The following is a 19557-nucleotide window of genomic DNA, read 5'->3' on the forward strand; positions in this document are numbered from 1 at the left end:
AAAGATGTACAATGGTGTTGTGTGCATACCGTTACGTGAAAAACAAGTATTTCTCCACAACTTTCAGTTGTTGGAAAATGTAATATAAAATAATCAGATGGAAGTGATTGTAACTGCATTAATACGGAATTACAAAACACTTTCATTGCTACCTGCCAAATTGAATACATAAATTAAATGAAACTATTAGATACAGGCAGTCCCCGACTTACGCGGATCCGACTTATGTCGAATCCGCACTTACGAACGGGGCTTTTCTCGCCCCGGAGCTCGCGGGCAGCGGGACCGCCCAGAGCGCAGCAGTCCCACCACTGCGTCCTCCGGGGCGAGAAAAGCTGCTCCGGGTCTCCCTGGTGTGCTTGGGGGGGGGGACTCCCCAGCACAGCAGGGAGACCCAAGCAAAGCTGCACAGGCGGCGGACCCCGCTGCCCGTTCGGCTTTGCTCCTTTACCGCGGAGCAAAGCCGCAGAGGCGGCGGGACTTCTGCGCCTCCGCGGCTTTGCTCTGGTCTCCCTAGTCTGCTGGGGGGAAAGGGGGGTCAGCTAGTGCGCCCCCCCCCCCCGCAGACCAGGCTTTTGCTGCGGGACGCCTGGGGTAGAGCAGCTGGGGTGCTGCCGGGTTGGTCCTGCGGGGACCTACCCGGCAGTGCCCCAGCTGTTCTGTCCCAGGAGTCCAGATTCAGCCGCTGTTGAAACTGATCAGCGGCTGATTCCAGGAAGCCGGGGGCAGAGCAACTCTGCCTAGGGCTTCCTGTAGTCAGCCGCTGATCAGTTTCAGCAGCGGCTGAATCTGGAGCCAGTTCCAACTTACATACAAATTCAACTTAAGAACAAACCTATAATCCCTATCTTGTAGTAACCCGGGGACTGCCTGTACTCACTAAACAAGATCAGAAAGTATGATTCTTCATGCTTGCACAGTGGTGTAGAGTTTGTCTTAAATTATTTTAAGAAAAGTTTAAAAACTAGACATTTTAATTCCAATTTATTAAAATACAATGAAAATATTTCCACTGATATTTATATTTTTAAAAGGCTCACATTTTAACCTATGTTCCCTAATAGGCTGAGTGTCACTGCTTTTACTGTCTACCCTGGAAAGATTTGGTTATGAAAATGTTAGTATTCATAAGTTTCCAAAAAGAAAGTCAACGAATCATATTTGCGCTGCCAACATCTGTTAACATATCATGATCACATTGTTAGTGGTTTCTCTCCCCCTCCGAAACAGTAAAGCAGTGTAGGTATACATGCTACAGTGCCTAGGATTGCCTTCAGTTGCTAAGCATTGTGACAAGGTGTAATGCAGTGCTAAGCATTGTGGGAATGTGCAAAACGTCCCTTCGGTCATGTCTTTGCTTCCAAACGCTTACTTTCTACATCACTTGAATGACAGTGTTTGGAAATCTCATAGCCATGTTAGTCTGTAACTTAAAAAAAAAAATTAAACGAATGGTCCTGTAGTGTAGTAGCACCTTAGAGACAAACTATATATAATATGAATTTTCATGGGCACAATCCACTTTTTCAGATAAACCCCTTGTTGCTTTTTAAGTTTTTTTAAATCTTTGAAAACTCCAGCATCTGCTGAGATAAATCAAGAATCCTAAGCTGCTCTCCTGCGTTGTGTTCAAATGCTCAGGACATCACCCCTTGCCGTTAAGCTATTTATGCATTGAATAGCAGAGGAAGACTCGGATGCGGATGACAATGTGAGTGACATGGCCGGCAACAAAACAGCTTTGCACTGGGCCACGAGCGCAGTAGCATCCCCTGGGGGTAAAGGCCCAGCCGAGACCTCAACGTTCTACCCAGCCCACAGCGCTACAGTGGACAAGGTCAGCCTTACGTGCCCCGTTGCGCATGCGCATTGTGCACACGGTGACAGAGCCCGTGAAGGTCACGTGAGCGCGCCTGCGCCTCACGTACCGTTGGGAAATCTGTTTACCCAGAAGCCTGCGCGCCTCTCTGAGGTCAAGACCAAGATGGCGGCGAGGGCACCAGGTGAGGAGTCGTTGGTCCCCGCGAGCTGCGTGTCCGGCCGGCTTCGGGTGCGTCTGGCCTTAGGCCGTGGGCGAGCCTGGGGACGCGGCAGCGCCGGGCTCCTTGCGCTGTTGGGCGTTTTGTCGGGGGGCGGCGGCGGCTCCTTTCTCTCTGTGCCGGGCCCCATCCGCGGCCCCGGGCAGCCCTGCCTGGTGATCCCCGAGCAGGCGTCGCTGGGGGCAGGGGCCAGGGAGCTCCCGACCCCTCCCAGCTTGGTGTCAGCCACGGGGCGTACACTCCGCCCCGGGACCCGAGTCACTAATGAACGTCTGGAGTACGAGCACAACGAGCCATGATTGAACAGTCTTTGAAGGAATTGTGCGCCCACCGTGGAGTAATATCATCTCCTCCCATTTCCTTAGTTTGCTTAGGAAATATCATGTTTAAAAAAGCCTCATTAAAATCAACCTGATCTCAACCATAGCTGCCCCTTCATCTATGCCAGTAATCCTGTCGTAAGAGAAAATTGGTTTGATACGATTTGATCGTGATTAGGGTGCTTACAAATGGATTGTAATATATTTGATAACTGAAAAGACAAAGTTAAGGTAACTGGTCTAAAATTCCTTGGGTAGGTACTGTATTTGCCCTTCACCAGTCCTCTGGAACCTCACTTATTCTCCAATGGTTCTTGAATCTTCTTAGATTGTATTAGCTAGTTCCTCCCGAAACACCTTAGGGCTAAATTTGTCAAATGGTGCTGACTTGACTTTTTCTAACTTATTTAAATGTGTTAACCTTTCTGTGTTCTTTAATCTGAACTGTGTTCCTCCTTGTTAATACTAATTGTCTTAAGTGTGTAGTCAGGGATTTTCTAGTGAGGGGTGAAGCAAAATAGGCATTTACCTCACCCTTGTGGATGTTAATTGTTCCTCTTCCCTGCTAAGTAATGGTTTCACACTGCCCTGTCTTTCTCTTATGTAAATCATTAGCAGCCTCCTCTTCTTGCAAAAATAAGTCCCTTACTAGATGTAACTCGTTTTGTGGCTTAGCTCTTCTCATTTTGCTGTGCTATTCTTTTGTACTCATTTTTGTCTGTTTCCATATCTTGTACAATTCATTTTTGTGCCTACCTATAGGCTTCTATCATGGTTCGCCTTTGGACTTAGTTTAAACTTAACTTCACTATGTTGGTGAATCAGTGCACAGAAATGCCCTTTTCCTTTTTGGTCAGGTGAACCCTCTCTCTTTCTAGCAGTCCTCCTTTCCTGAATAACATCCCATGGTCTAGGAAGCCAAAACTCTCCAGTCGTTGCTGTCTACACAGCCATGCATTCATCTGCAGCGTATACGTGTCCCTAACTGTGCCCTTTACCCTTAATCTGAAAGGTGGACAAGAATACCCACCTGCAACTTAGACTTCTTCATCTTTGCTCCCTGAGTTAGTCCTGATGCTTTCAGTGATACCTGTGGTAGCATTAGTGTCATGTGAATAAGGAGCATGGGATAGCAGTCAGAAGTACAGATGAACCTTAGCAATCTTTCCATAACATGAGACATGGACTGCAGACAAGCAGTGTTCCTTCTGGGATACTGAGTCAGGTTAGTAGATAGAGGCCTCCATCCCCTTCCAAAATGAATCCCCCAACCACCGCCTTTTGTAGCCTCCTTTTGAGTGTGGTGGCTGTAAGCCTTTCAGCTTTGGGAACAGGTGGCTCCTTTCCCTCAGCCCAGTGGGGTCTGTTCCTCTCTTCATGCTGCAAGCACTGCTTACTGGTTCTTGACCTTGATGTATAGAGGACCCAGGTGGGGAGTGGTGCACTGTTTACTGCATGAGCTGGCCAGTAGCTAGTTCTCATTCCTCCTCTGGCATGGCTGTAATTTTCTCCAGTCAGCTATGCTCATCATCTTAATGTCTTCATGAGCATTGTGGTTTCAGATGAGCCATCTCCTTCTCGGTATGTCTTACCACTTTAAGAGAGTACACCAACAGGCACATCTCATGTTGGGAGGTGTCCCCTGCCTGACTTATTGGTGGGTATATACAGGCCATATTCCCAGCATGTCAAGACCAGGACCCAGATAGAAGCCTCTAGATCCCTGTCTGCCAGGTGCAGGCAGAGAAACCGCTTATCAGTGGAGTTGGTGACATATTGTTTTCCTCACATTGTGGGCTCTTCCTTGTAGACTACTTGGGAGAGTGTATCTGCCTTCCTCTGCTAGGGAACTCATCTTGTTAACTACCACAGTACACTTTCTGCTTTTCTATTACTCATGGTTTCTTCAAAAAGGCTCATGCATATTCTGCAACACAAGTTTTTCATGTATTTTTAAGGCACTCATCAGCATTCTCTCTCATATTTGCCTGTACCACACAAACTTAACTTCCTTGGAAGCTTCTCTATTGGCATGTTATATTTAAAATTCTTCTAGGGTCATAAGAGCCATGATTTTTCTCTCTCTCTAGAATTAGACACACATTTTCCATTTGTTTACTTTGTATATTTGGTTTTCAAGTGGGACTTTCAACAGAGGAGCATAGGGAAGAGAAACTCAAAAATGATGTACAAGTCTGACTGTAAAATCACAAAAATTTGCAGAGAATGTCAGGAATGGATGTAGTACCTAAAACTGTTTTTTGTGAAACTGATTAAGTTTCAAATTGCTAGTATCCCTTTAAGCACTAAAATCTTTCCACTGAGCAGTGCCAAAAAGATGGAGTCATATATGTGAGTCAGGTACAGGTCTAGTATGTAAAACTATTCTATAATATCACTTATTGTGATTCCTGTTAGGTTCTCATTACTGGTTCAGGAACAAAAAATAAAAATCCAAGCCTACCAAAATAAAATGCTCAACTACATGTGCCTCTCATAAGAGAATGAGAACAAACATGATGAAAGTAAATGCTTAATGCACTATTGGAAGGTGCTCAATGTGAGGGTGGTATAACAAGCTATCACAAATTGTATAGGAAGACAGTTGTAGAAAAATACTTGTACTGATTCACCTGTGGCTCACTTGATCATTTTCTTTATATATTGTGCAATGTTAACTTTGTAGGAGAGGAACTGTCTCCCAAACTCTGAGTAAAATGTATTAATATTTACTTTCAACATTGTTCTCTTTCCCAGTGAAATTGGAGGCTAACCATTTCCATTTTGCAGTTTGACCCTCCTTTGAGCTGGAGGAGAGCAATGATTGCCCAGTTTTATTCAACACCTGAAATAATTAATTTTGTTCTGTTAACCACTACTTAAACCAGTCTAGTTTATCTTATCAGAAATCTTAATTTGTGATTGTAGATTGGCTTGTGTAAAAATCAGCTAAATTTCTTGACAATATCAGTGCTTTAAAATGTCTCATGTCTTTATACTGTAAGTTGAAAGCAGTTGCTTAAGTTTTCAGATATTTAACTAGTACTGCTCGTGGAAGCAGACACTTCCCGCATACACACTTATCTCCTAGCACAAAGCTTAGAGGAGATGCACAAATATAAACAAGTAATATCGGGAAAACAGTGTGTCTTTGCTTTTTAGCGGTCTAGTGTATAGTTTTATTCCTGGTGTGTTGTCAGGTGATGAATCTTAATATTGTCATTAGTTCCCAGCATTAGCCTGTGGAGGTTTTTAATATTGGTCCAGGACTTGGGTCAATATAATTTTCAGGCCCTTTATTTAATAAAGGCAGATGTCCAAATGTGGAAGTACTATAATCTTATGTGCTCAGTATCATTCCATCATGGAAGATGGAAACAAAATTAGATATGGTGTACTCTAGATTAAGGGCATAATTTAAAGTATAAATATTAATATGCAAATATTTGAATAGCTACTTTGCTGTTAACCTGCTGCTAGTTATCTACCAATGTTGAGTTTTTTTGTATTATTCCAGAATTAATAGAGATCACTTTCAGTTTCAGCAAGCAGTCGACTGTTAGAGGGCTTTCGCAAATGGTACTACAATGCAGCTGGCTTCAACCAACTTGGTAGGTGTCTTCATTTTTTTTTAAAGACCAAAACAGTGAACATTTGTGTGCATCCTTTTCCTCTGTAAAGAACCTTTCCACATGTTAAAAATTAATTTCCAAATCAATGTATTTGTATTCAGGTGTAATCCTTCTACCAGGTAGACCCAGCAGCAGCTAAGTCCAGGTTCAATATCTAGGTGTTCCTGTTCATCCATCCAACACAAAACTGGTTCGAGTCCCCACCCAATAAACTGGGAAATTCACACCACATTTGGGTGCCTCCCCACTTGCAAGCACAGAGTCTGCATGTAGAAAAACTTTTATTAAAAAAGAGGGAAATAATTTAGGAAAACACCACAAATAGAGTTCATAAACAAAAGCCACAAGTAAAAGTCCCACCTCAGTTAGGTTGGGCAATTTCCTTTTTCTCTCAGGTTCTTATGTCCAGCAATGTAAATGTCCCTTTCACATTCCCAACCCTTCTCTGCACCTCACTCTCAGTTGTTGCCTTTGGTCAGTGCAGACCCAGAGTTCAGAGGTGCATCCTGATAAAGGAAGATAAAGGAGCATCTCTGCTGGTCACTCACCATTCACCCGCTCACTGCTCTCTGCCATTGCCTTGCTGGTCATTCATCTGACTTTTCTGCTGCTGACCTCTTGGCTCTGTCACCATAGCTGCCATATATTTTTTGGCTGTGACTTCTGCCCATCAGTCTCAAGCAATTTCAGCTCCCAGTGATTTCAACTCTTAGCTAGCAGGGTAGAAAACACAAGTCTAACACAATTAACATAAAAAGAGGCATCTAATGATGCCTGTTTAGCTCTGTTATTTAAATGGAGGAAACGAGTCCAGATGGAAGAAGCCATAATAGCCTCCAGATCAGAATAACCTTCCCCCACCTCTTACCCCTCAGGGCTCTGAAAGTCAAGCCCCTGCATTTGCAAGGTTCTTTCTGTTAGTGAATCCTGCAGCAGTAAAGCCTCCTCCCCGGAAGCAAGAAGGCAAGGGTTGGTGGCCCTGTAGCAGTTACATGATTACCTTTTGGAATAAATTTTTACCTCCTTAATAGAAGAAACCACATATCTCAACAATCCATTAAGCTATGTAGACCCTGTTTAGTGGGTCCTTAATAAACTACTGATTTTTACACTGCTGTTACATTACTGAAGCTAAGAAATATCCCAGTCTACTTGGATGCAGTAGGCAAATGTTTCCTTGGGTACTGTCTCAAATAGAATTAAAATAGTGATTATATATAGAATATAAATATATTGTCACGGGGTAATCCTTTCTGCCTTGAAAGTGAACAACTTTGTTTAGCCTAATTTATTTTTCATCAGATCTCTTGCTTTTGCAATATTGAGACAATGCTAAGGATTGGTGTTTTTGCTATTTATGCTTGATTCTTTTGGTCCATTTCCCCCTTATTAAAACTGATTGGCTTGCCATGCTGCTTGCTGAGATATCCTGTGCTCTACCTTTCATGATGCATCAACCTAGAAATATTGGAAACTATGTCCCTGTACGGTATGAGACCTTGCAAACTCCTAGTTTGTACTCAGAAGGGAGTAATTGAATCAACTTGATATGCTGCCTTTTTTTTGTTATGGTCTGATTATGTAACATCTTTCGCTCTTCAGTGACCTGGCTTACTACGTAATAAATGAAATACAGGAGAATCTTTAATACAGCATAGCACAGGAACAAAAGGGTCTTTAAAAGATAAGTTCAGTTACAAAATAGGAAGCTGAAATGTTACTGTTGAGCAGTGTTTCTCAGAGTGGGCTCATGGCCCATTTTGAGAAATCTAACAGGCTGCTCCAGTTTGTTCACCACTTCCCGTGGCTCTCCTTGTCTGAACACGGTGAATTGTGGCCCATGAAAGCTGCGAAGCTCCATGGCTGCGGAGCCATTAAGTTAACAAACCGGAATGGCTTGTTAGCAGCTTTATCAGAGTGGGCTCATGGCTCATTTTGAGAAATACTACATATTAATAGACTCTAGTGACTTTCCTCGTTGAGCCAGTTATTTTCTTCTTCCTTTTCATTCTTAAGAAAAAGCAAAATTGCAATTTGTGTCTAGAGATCAGTGTTTAATAACCTGCTTCGTACAAGAGTGTCTTCCCTATTACTACTACTACTAATCAAACTTACACTCTAAGTATTAATATTCATCTACTGCATTCTAAACTCAAATCATTTAAATATCAAGTAAAATTAAGATTTTTGACAGCTACTAATATTACGACTGGCAATTCAATAATATTGAAAAATGTTACAGGATTAATGCGAGATGATACATTGTATGAAGATGATGATGTAAAAGCAGCACTGAAGAGGCTTCCAGAAAAAATGTATAATGAAAGACTATTTCGCATAAAGAGAGCCCTTGATTTGAGTATGAAACATCAAATTCTTCCCAAAGATCAATGGATGAAATATGAAGAGGTATGTGTAGGAGTGATTGTTTATTGTATTTTAGTATAATTTTAACCTTTTCTAAAGGTAAACACAAATTCTGGTTGAAACTGTAATATCCATCACAATCATGTGTTCGAGTTTGAATCCTGAACTTTCAGCAAGGCTGCATGCTTCACCTACAGAAATAACCACATTAGCAGGCAGCAGGAAAAGGCTGTTATCATAGACTCTAAGGTCATACAGGACCCTAGTGATGATCTAGTATGATCTACTCCATATTGCAGGTCACAAAACCACACCCACTTGTAATAGATCCCCTAACCTGTGGCTGAGTTACTGAAGTCTTTACCCCAAAGGGGGGGGGGAGGGATAGAGTATTGGCACCACGTGGTATATCTTGGAGAACCTGAACAGGCAATCTCACTCCCCTCATCCCCAAGTGTTAACCCCCACTCTTCATTGGTGGTGATGAGCTGCTGAAACCACTTACTGGTTCTAGAGCTGGGGTCAGCAACCTTTCAGAGGTAGAGTGCCGAGATTTGACTTATTCACCTCTATGTACAGGTCTGGGTGCTGATGATACTTTTTAAAGTCAATGATGATCCTACTTACAGCAGCTTCATTAATAAAGAAAGATGCAGATCGTACCTTTCAGTGCAGGGGTCAGCAACCTTTCAGAAGCAGTGTACCAAGATTTAACTTGTTCACGGATCTGTGTGTCGGGGGGAGGGGGAGAAAGAGGGCGAAGAGAGGCAAGAGCAGGCTGGGTAGGGTGACCATATTTTCTGAACCAATTGTAGCTAGGGAGAATGGTTTAATTAAAATGTATGAAACAGATTAAGCATTTTAACTTTCTCATGTTAGTTTATCAAACTTCATTTTAAATAAAAGAAAAATATTATTTCCAACACACAAGGTTTCAATGTTTTCTTTGAGGGGGTGGGAACTTTTTTGTGGTTGGAATTCACTGACTCTCAGAAAAATCAGTTGGGGACCACACAAGTGAGAAGCAAAAAAAACAGCCTACACTGATGTGGCCCCAACTGAGACACCTCACTTTTCTGGTGCCCCTGCGTCCATGGGGAAGGAGGGAGGGGACTGAGGTTCAGGGCTTCCCATAGACTAGATTTACTTTTTGGGGGTTCTGGAGTTAGTGGATTTTATGGACCCCCTTAGACTCTGGGATTGGGACAAAAATGAGGGGTCCAGGGCTGTCAGCAAGTATACAACACAAAAAGGAAGCTTACAAGAAGTGGAAACTTGGCCAGCTAACTAGGGAGGAGTATAAATATCTTGCTCAAGAATGCAGGGAGTTATCAGGAAGATGAAAGCACAACTGGAATTGCAGCTAGCAAGGGATGTGAAGGGTAACAAGAAAACCTTCTTATTGCTAACATATCTGTAGAAACCTATCAAGAGAAGGTGTGGGGCCCTTACTGGATGAGGGAGGTAACCTAGTGAAAGATGATGTGGGAAAAGCTGAAGCACTCAGTGCTTTCTTTACTTCAGTCTTCACAGACAACATCAGCTCCCAGACTACTGCACTAGGTAATGTGGTATGAGAAGCAGGTGGGCAGCACTTGGAGGGGAAAGAACAGGTTAAGAACTATTTAGAAAAGCTAGACATGCACAAATCCATGGGTCTGGATTTGATGCATCTGAGAGTACTGAGGGAGTTGGCAAATGTCATTGCAGAGCCTTTGGCCATTATCTTTGAAAACTCGCGGAGATCAGGAGAGATCCCAGATTACTGGAAAAAGGCAAATGTGTAGTGCCCGTCTTTAAAGAAGGACGATCCAGGGATCTACAGACCAGTCAGCCTTACCTCAGTACCTGGAAAAATCATGGAGGGGATCCTCAAAAAACCCATTTTGAAGTACTTGGAAGAGGGGAAAGTGATCAGGAATAGTCAACATGGATTCACCAGGGGCAAGTCATGCCTGACCAATCTGTTTAGCTTCTATGATCCAGGTAACTGGCTCTGTGGATATGGGAAAGTCGTGGATGTGATATACTTTGTCTTTAGCAAAGCTTTTGATACGGTCTCCCACAATATTCTTGCCAGCAAGTTAAGAGAATGTGGATTAGATAAATGGGCTGGAAGATGGATAGAAAGCTGGCTAGACTGTCTGGCCCAATGGGTAGTGATTAACGGCTCGATGTCAGGTTGGTGGTCGTTTTCTAGCGGAGTTCACCAAGGATTGGTTCTGGGGCTGGTTTTGTTCAATATCTTTGTTATGACCTGGATGAGGGGAGAGGTAGATATGTTGGATGGCAGGGATAGGGTCCAGAGTGACCTAGACAGATTAGAGATTGGGCCACAAGAAATTTGATGAGGTTCAACAAGGACAAGCGTAGAGTCCTGCACTTGGGATGGAAGAATCCCAAGCATTGTTACAGGCTGGGGACTGAATGGCTAAGCAGCAGTTCTGCAGAAAAGGACCTGGGGATTACAGTGGATGAGAAGCTGGATATGAGTCAACAGTGTGCCCTTGTAGCCAAGAAGGCGAATGGAATATTAGGTTACATTAGGAGGAGCATTGCCAGCAGATCTAGAGAAGCGATTATTCCCCTTTATTCGGATCTGGTGAGGCCGGATCTAGAGTATTGCATCCCGTTCTGGACCCCCACCAATACAAAGGATATGGACGCATTGGAGAGGGTCCAGCGGAGGACAACCAAAATGATTAGGGGGCTGGAGCCCATGACCTATGAGGAGAGGCTGAAGGATTTGGGCTTATTTAGTCTGCAGAAGAGAAGAGTGAGGGGGGATTTGATAGCAACCTTCAGCTTCCTGAAGGGAGACTCCAAAGAGGATGGAGAGAAGCTGTTCTCAGTAGTGACGGATGGCAGAACAAGGAGCAATGGACTCAAGTTACAGTGAGGGAGGTCTAGGTTGGCTATTAGGAAAAACTTTCACTGGGAGGGTGGTAAGGCACTGGAATGGGTTACCTCGGGAGGTGGCGGAATTTCCATCCCTAGAGGTTTTTAAGTCTTGGCTTGACAAAGCCCTGGCTGGGTTGACTTAGTTGGGATTGGTCCTGCTTTGGGCAAGGAGCTGGACTTGATGACCTCTGAGGTCTCTTCCAGCCCTATGATTCCATGATAAGTAGGGCAGGGATGGGATGCAGAATCTGGGAAGGAAGTAGGGTGCAAAAGGGGGAGATGTTGCGAGGTCTGTGTGGGAGGTAGGGTACAGAAGCAGGCTGGCAGTGGGGTGTCTGGCCAGGTGGAGGGATCAGGAGCCAGGGAGGGTGCAGTATATGGCCAGGAAAGAAGGTGTAGCAGCAACAGTGGATGCAGGTGGGGGTGTCTGGTCTTGCCAGGCCGGGGGGGAAGGTGCAGGAGCAGGGTGGGGTGTCTGGTCAGAAGGGAGCGTGCAGGACCAAAGGAAAGAGTCAGAAAGCTAGGGTGTGGGGTCTTGGCAGGGGCAGAGAGAGGGGAGTGAGGAGATTGGGGCGTGTGTGTGGGGGGGTCTTGGCATGAGGGGGGACCTTACCTGGCTTTGTACCCCTTTGTAGCAGTGGCTGCAGCCATGCTGTCCTGGGCCACCACAAAGGGGGGCTCCGCTACCACTGCCAGGACTGGCTCTGGAGGCCCTGCTGCCACGGCCACATGGTCCAGAAGCAGCCCTGGCTGAGGCACCACTAAGGAGCTTCAGCCCCAGCACTGCCTTCTTCCACTGCAGTCTTACCTGTTGCAGGGAGGAGGGAGTGCTCTATAGCTGCTCCATGGGATAAGAAGGGTGGGGTGGGGCTGACCTCCTTCCTGCATGCCATTGAAAATTGGCTTGTGTACCCTAAGTGGCGCGCATGCTGTAGATTGCCGACCCCTGTTCTAGAGTTATAGCAGCTGGTGGCCAGAGTGAATGTGGGGTGTGTCCTCCTTTCTCTGGTGCTACATCTGTTCTGAGAGCTCCTCTATCTCAGCATGGTTGCTGGCCTTTAGAATGGCCATACTGAGTCAGCCCAACGGTCCATCTAGCTCAGTATCAATGCCAGATGTCCCAGAGGGAGGGAACACAACAGGTAATCATCATGTGATCCCTCCCCTGTCACCCATTTCCAGACGGTGGCTAGGGACACAATTCCTACCCATCCTGGCTAATAGCCATTGATGGACCTAACCTCCATGAATCTATCTAGCTCTTTTTTGAACTAGGGATGTTAAATATTGGTTAACTGAATTCTTATGTCAGTCAACTATTCTCTAGTCCTTGGGAGTGGGGCTGGCAACCTGTGCGCTCCAGCCCCCCGCCATTCCGTGCTGCTGCCTCTCTATCAAAGGCAGCAGCATGGGTTGGCAGCAGGCCCTGCCTGGGGGTACGGGAAGTCTGAACTCCCCGACTTGGCATGAGCCAGAACTTAGCTGGCTGCTAATACACTTTAAATACAGAGCTGCAATGGGGGTAGGTCCTGGATCCGGCACAAGCTGGGACTGGGCAGGGCTGCTGGCCAGCCTGCTAAAAAATTTACTGGGGGGGGGGGCAGAGAGAATGCATGTAGTCTGTAGGTTAACCTATAAGCTTTTGCTTATTGGTTAATCGACTACACTATTGCATCCCTATTTTGAACCCTGTTAAAATTAAACCCTAGCCTTCACCATATCCTCTGGCAAGAAGTTCCAGAAGTTGATTGTTACTACTACTTTGGCATTCTGCCCAAGCTTTCCAGAGGAATGCAAATAGAGAAAAAAGTGACTTGGAATTTCATGTGGAAAAACACTTCAATATCAGTATTTCCCAATTGGTGCACCACAGAAAATCGCAGCAGGGCTTTTTGTTTGTTTGTTGTTTGGAACCTAAGGTTTCCTTGAAATTCTTTCAAGCTAAAAAGGGTTCTGTGGCCAAATAAAATTGGGAAACACTGCTCTAGATAGAGGCTTTCTTGCTGCAGAATTTCAAAAGCTTGTTAGACAGTGTAGGTGTTACAGCTTTTGAATCACAATCTAGTACTGTGAAGTTGCTACCTGTTCCCCCTATACTAAAGGAACTAGCAATCAGAAAGCTTCCACTATCAAGAGTCAGAGTAAGACTTAAAGAATTTCTGCATTTGAAAATAGTAGAAGTCAGTTCTGGTTTTGAAAAAGAATTACAGAATCCTAGAACTGGAAGGGATGTCGAGAGGTCGAGTCCAGTCCCTTGCCCTCACAGTAGGACCAAGCACTGTGTAGACACCTGTCAGGATGATCTGTCTAACCTGCTCTTAAATATCTCCAGTGATGGAGATTCCTCATCTTCCCCTCTCCCCCAGGCAATTTATTCCAGTGCTTAACCACCCTGACAGGAAGTTTTGCCTAATGTCCAACCTAAACCTCCCTTGCAGCAATTTAAGCCCATTGCTGTTTGTCCTATCCTCAGAGGCCAAGGAGAACAGTTTTTCTCCCTCCTCCTTGTAACACCATTTTATATACTTGAAAACCTCTATCATGTTCCCTCTCAGTGTTCTTTGCTAAAGTAAACAAGCCCAGTCCTTTCAGTCTTCCCTCATAACTCATGTTGTCTAGACCTTTAATCATCTTTATTGCTCTTCTTTGGACCTCCTCCAATTTCTCCACATCTTTCTTGAAATGTGGTGCCCAGAACTGGACACAATATTCCACCTGAGGCCTAATCAGTGCAGAGTGGAGTGGAAGAATGGCTTCTCTTGTCTTGCTCACAGTACTCCTGTTAAAGCATGTTTGCTTTTATTATTTTAGGGAAAAAAATCAAAGTAGTTATTCAGCCCATTTTTAAATGCAGCGTTTACCTTGCTGGAAACCCTAGTTTAGTCTTGTTTCACTGCTTTATCCAGTTTTACATACTGGACTTTCGTGCATCCCTATCCACATTGCATGGCATATAGGCAAGCTTGAATTTAGAGGGTAGTGTCACAACCCTAAATAGAAGCCATTAGGCTAGATGACTGGCCATTGAGTTTGTTTGAGAGGGAACAAAATATCTCAGCTTGGCACTGGTGGTTGTTACAATTGTGCAGGATTCTGTCAGCTGGAGCATAAAGGAAATGCAGTGATGGGCTTAATTTTTCAAGAGTCATGATTGTGCAATGAATGTGAAGCTTTTAAGACAATGACAGATATTCTGGGAAACTGTTATGAAAATTGTTTTATATTTTTGTACTTGTGTAGTAATTAGAAGAATACCTGTAACTGCGTTTTGGAATTTTCTAAAGATCCCAAAATTCGGAACAGAAATTCCAGCAGAGTTCTGAAGTTAATATTTTGTCTTCCAGCAAGTGCAAATGATTTGAAACATGATTGTTTCTTTGCTGTAGAAGAGAAATCCTTGCACAAAGCTGCTTGCAGTCTAAATGAGCAAACATGTACACAGAGTTGAGATCATAGGTGCCAACTTCCCCTCTAGGGGTGCATCTACACTGCATCTATAGCGCGAAATAAGCTGCCTAGTCTGAGCTATGCAAATTGCGTAGCTTATTTCGAGTTAATTTCAAAATAGCTTATTTCAAAATTTGGCGGTGTCTACGCAGCACTTATTTAAAAATAAATCACTATTCTGAAATGTCTTTTAATCCTCATGGAACAGAGTTTACAGACACATTGGACTAGCAAGCACATTATTTTGAAATAACGGGTTTGCTTAAAAGACGCAGAGCAGCTATTTCGTGATACCATAAATATCCTGAAATACTCTGCAGTGTAGATGTAGCCTCGCTGGGGAATGCTTGATCTTGCTCTCACTCAGTGTCACTCCCTGCCCCATACCTGCTCTACCTCTTCCCATCACTGTTCCTCCCACTCCCTTCCAGCATTTTGTGCATACCACAAAACAACTGTTAGTGGGTAGGTGGAGGGGGAGAGAGGAGAGCACTGCTGCCAGTGATTGCTGAGCACCTGCTAACTTTTCTCTGTAGGTACTCTAGTCCTGGAGCACCCATGGAGTCAGCACCTGTATGATTGAGGTTAAAACTGTGTGCATTCTTTGAATATGTAGCTTGTCCTTGGTATTGGTAATTATTAAAAGGTCATAATGTCAAATTCTTCAATTCACAATATGGACACATGGTCCATATGACCATGCCATTATGCCAACTGCATTTATACCACCTTGTGCTATAATCCTCTGGAACAGTGGTCCCCAACCTTTTCAGGTTGGCGGGTGCCAGGGGGCATGGCCGTTCGCCGGCCGGGCGCCAGGGGGCGGGGACACTTGCCCGCCCGGGGGCGGCCCCCCCCGCCGCATGCCCGGGGGCGGGGCCCCCCCATAGCCACGGGGCTGGGGGCCCCCCCATAGCTGCACGCCTGGGGAAGGCGCCCCCTGGCAAGCGCCCGGGGCCGGCCCCCCCCCCGTAAGCGCCGCGCACCCGGGGCCGGCCCCCCCCCCGTGAGCGCTGCGGGGCCAAGGCCGGGGCCGGAGCTGGCAAGGGTACACGCGGCGCCCCCGGGGCCGGGACCGGCCATGCGCCCGGGGCTGGCATCTGCCAGCCCAGATTGCTCCGCGGGCGCATGTAAAGAGCCCGGCGGGCGCCATGGCGCCCGCGGGCACCAGGTTGGGGACCATGGCTCTGGAATATCACTAGCTAATATGGTCAATACTTGAACAAGACACAGTGATTTAGTAGTGACTTGCTGCTTGTCCTTCGTTAAATTTCAACTTAAGTCTATATTCTGCCTACCAAAATTTCCCTTTCAGTCTCAACTGGATATGTATATTTCACTTTCTGTCATAAATAGTTATGTATTATTGCTGCGTTTTAACAGAAGTCTGATCTTTTTAGTGAAGGACAGTGACTTACCTAATAATTCTTAATGCTTAAGTAGCTCTGCATCTACAATTAAAATGTTTTATAAAGTACCTTGCAACCCAGATTCATACAAGACATTATATTTTGCAGGGTTATTCTTTTAAGTCTAAAAGTAAAATAATCACATAGTATTATACTATCTCCTGATCTGTACTGGATAAGATAGATATATATAGATATATATATATATATATAGGGTAAAAAGCTTAATTGTCAAAGTCAAATCACCTGGCATACTTACCAATAATAATGATCTGTTCATTGTACAACGTTGTGTTGCATGGTCTAGTTAGGGTAATTCGTTCCAAAACAATTGGCTAGGAAACCAGAGTTAGTTGTTACACCAGCTTGAGAATGACTTTTAAAGTTTAAAATAAATGCCCTCCAAATGTCTGTAGCAGACATCATCATTATTGATCATAGTGATCCTTCCTGGCCTTGGAATCTCTCGTTAACAATAGGAGCTGTTGGATTTTATCTGAGATGTGTGGGTCTTATCCAATATGGGCAGGTCTTTCATGACCTGCTTTCAAGAGTTTTGGGGAGTTTCTTTCAGCAAAAGAAGAGATTCAAGCAATGCTGTCACAATTTGGAAAGGTGTGCAAGACTGATAACTTCTTCTCCACTCAGTGCAATAGTAATCCAAGGGGAAAATAACTTGGTATGGAGAAGGCAATTCTAATCTTTCTTATGGACAACATTATTATATTTTAAACTCATACACTCCTACAGATTATGGATTGCTTAAGTGGTTAAACATAGCTGGATAGATTCACAACAGTTGCATGTAATTATGAAATTATTTCTTGGACACTCTCTACAGCTCAAGGAATGGATTAGGAGAAATGGAAGGTAAAATACAAAGAAATTTTATTCTATTTGAATTGGCCTTCGAATGATTAGAACTCAAGTTTATCCATTAAAATAGCTAAAACCATCTGAATAAGAGGGGAGTCTCTAAAGTGTAGGATGATGATCAAACCCTTCTATATCACTAGAGCACTTAGGGTATTGAGCCATGAGTTGAAAAACTCCTGAGCCTTTGCTGTGGAAGTCCTGCAACAGGGCATAGCTTGGAGTGCACATATGTAGCTGAAAGCATTATTTGGCCTGTTAATTATGCTGTGGCCTGAAAAAGTAAAACACAACTTGACAGGTTGAATATTCAAGAATTGCGGCTAGAAAATGTGGTGTTTGCCCTGTAAAGTAGGAAAACTTTGATATAAACTTGAGAAACACAGAGCCCCCTTCCCCCTCCATGCCATTTTCAGATTCACTTCTAGAGTTAGAGCTGCACTTAGTGTGCAATTTCTTGGGTGTTTAAAAGTCTTTTCTTTTTCAGGATCACAAGTATCTTGAGCCATACCTGAAAGAGGTAATCCGTGAACGACTTGAAAGAGAAGAGTGGGACAAGAAGTAATTGCTGGGAAGATGCTTCATGCAAAATACTGAAATTTCTTTCTAACAAATATTTGAAAGTTATTGTAAAAATCTAAGAGGAAAATCTGAGGCTGAAGAAACACTTTGTTCGCTGAATTTTCAGTCCAACTAAAATAAACATATTGAAGTACAAAATCTAGCTGGGGATTTTATTTTACAAATTGTAACAAACCAGCGTTCAGACCTTTCCTACAGTCAGAAATATTGCATATCACCACATGAATGTGTAGCCTTCATTCCAGCCTCTTGATTCATACTCTTGTCATAGAACAGCTGCTTCCTGCAGCTGGGAGGGTAGGTAAGCAAAAGTCTTTGAGTGTTTATGCCAACTCTTCTAGTTAATTTATAAAGGGGAATACTTATGCACAGAGTGATAGGCTTACACCCTTCAATCGCATCTCTTCCCTGGAGACAGGAATACTATTATGCATGCTTGATTTTCAGCAGCATTATGTAACTGTGTACCCAAGCACATGGAATGCTATTTAATCACAGAATAAAGATAATTGCCTCAGTTTTATTAATGTCCTAGTTGCTCCCTTCATGTACTAAATGCTAAACTACACTTTTGAATAACTGTCTTCTGTGATTGGTAACAATGTGTGGGTCTAGATCAATGGTCACCAACCGGTAGATCAGGATCTACCAGTAGATCTTGGAGCCACTGACAAGTGAACCTAACTGGTTTGGCCAGGAAGCTATCAAGTGCTGGCACTTCAGGTGCCTCTCCATCCACTCTCATGGTGCTCCTGCCCTCTGCCTTAGAGCTGCCCCCTTGGGAGCCTCCTGCTTGATGTGCAGGGTGTAGAAGGGCGAAGAGGGAAGAGATGCTGATGTCTGGGTGTCCCGCCTCTCCCCACTCCTGTACCTTATCTCCACACAGAGAGAAGGGGATGGAGGGAGATTGGCAATGCAGTGCAAATCTGTCACTTTCACACATTATATGTGTGTCATTCTCACAAACACACACTGTTTTTCACTCATCTCCCGACCCAACACATCCATGGTGTGTTGTTGTTGTTACTTTTACTGCTTGCAGAGTATGTTGGATTTGGACGATCTGTGCCTTTCATAGTTTTCCTTTCTCTCTCATGCTTAAATGTAATTATTTGGGTAGTGAGTTCTGAAATACCTAACCTGTTGTGACTGGAGTAATTGTTTCTATGGTAACTGCTGCTCCTGGAAGTGGCTGACATGTCCCTGCAATCCTGAGAGACGCAGATCAGAGGATCTCCACATGTTGTCCTTGCCTGCAGACACCACTCCTGCAACTCCCATTGAACAATAACTGGGAACTGTGGCCAGGAGAAGCTGTGGGCTCAGTGCCTTTAGATGAGGGGCAGCACATGGGACCATGGAGCCATTGTTGTACATGCCAGCTGCTTTCAGGAGTGATGTAAGGCCAGCGCAGGAGTAAGCCTGCCTTAACCCCCCTGCTCCACCAGCCAGAAGCCATTTCAGGTAAATGGTGCCCAGCCAGATGATGCATCCTGAATCCCTGTCCTAGTCCTGAACCTCCTATACCCAGCCTCCAGATGTGAGTCCCCCTGCACCCAAACTCCTTCCCAGAGCTTGCACCCTGAAATCACTCCTGGACCCCAAGCCCCCACACTGGGCTAAGCCTGGAGCCCCTCCAATACTCCAAACCCCTAGGCCCAAGACCAAAGCCTGCATTCCAACCCTCTATCCCAGCCTGGTGACTTGGAGTGAGCAGGGTGAAGCCTTGGAGAAGGGGTTGAGCAGTGGCAGGGCCTCAGAGAAGGGGCAGGAAGGAAGTGGGACAAGGGTATTTGGGTTTGAGAGAGATCTTTTATTGCACTTAAATTGGAAAAGTGACCTTGTGGTTAAAAAGGTTGGAGACCACTGGTCTAGATTCTTTAAATTTTACAGTATGTTGCTGAGTTATAGTGGCATTAACTATGAAATCTTGCAGCAAGCCAAGTCTGCTGGTGATATACTTAGTTTGGCCAATGTGCTAGAGCGC

The 19557-nt window shown here is 44.5% G+C and overlaps 1 protein-coding gene across 2 annotated transcripts; it reads left to right on the top strand.

Moving 5' to 3' along the window:
• Nucleotides 1-1878: 1878 nt before the first annotated feature.
• UQCRB (ubiquinol-cytochrome c reductase binding protein) lies at nucleotides 1879-17708 on the top strand. Of its 2 annotated transcripts, none has more exons than XM_006130571.5 (4): nucleotides 1879-2003; nucleotides 5899-5970; nucleotides 8234-8400; nucleotides 17476-17708. In XM_006130571.5, the coding sequence occupies exons 1-4, from the start codon at nucleotides 1985-1987 to the stop codon at nucleotides 17551-17553; spliced, it is 336 nt and encodes a 111-aa protein (XP_006130633.1). In that variant the 5' UTR covers nucleotides 1879-1984; the 3' UTR covers nucleotides 17554-17708. The 2 variants fall into 2 exon arrangements, with proteins under 2 accessions (XP_006130633.1, XP_006130634.1); XM_006130572.5 differs by having other exon boundaries at nucleotides 1965-2050.
• The last annotated feature ends 1849 nt before the right edge of the window (nucleotides 17709-19557 follow it).

Source organism: Pelodiscus sinensis, chromosome 2, assembly GCF_052426305.1.
Source record: "Pelodiscus sinensis isolate ZL-2025 chromosome 2, ASM5242630v1, whole genome shotgun sequence".
Taxonomy (NCBI): domain Eukaryota; kingdom Metazoa; phylum Chordata; order Testudines; family Trionychidae; genus Pelodiscus; species Pelodiscus sinensis.

Coding starts and splice junctions, on each gene's coding strand:
- UQCRB (XM_006130571.5), top strand. Junction 5,971..8,233: donor AGCTGGCTTCAACCAACTTG/GTAGGTGTCTTC, acceptor AAAATGTTACAG/GATTAATGCGAGATGATACA. Junction 8,401..17,475: donor AATGGATGAAATATGAAGAG/GTATGTGTAGGA, acceptor TTTCTTTTTCAG/GATCACAAGTATCTTGAGCC.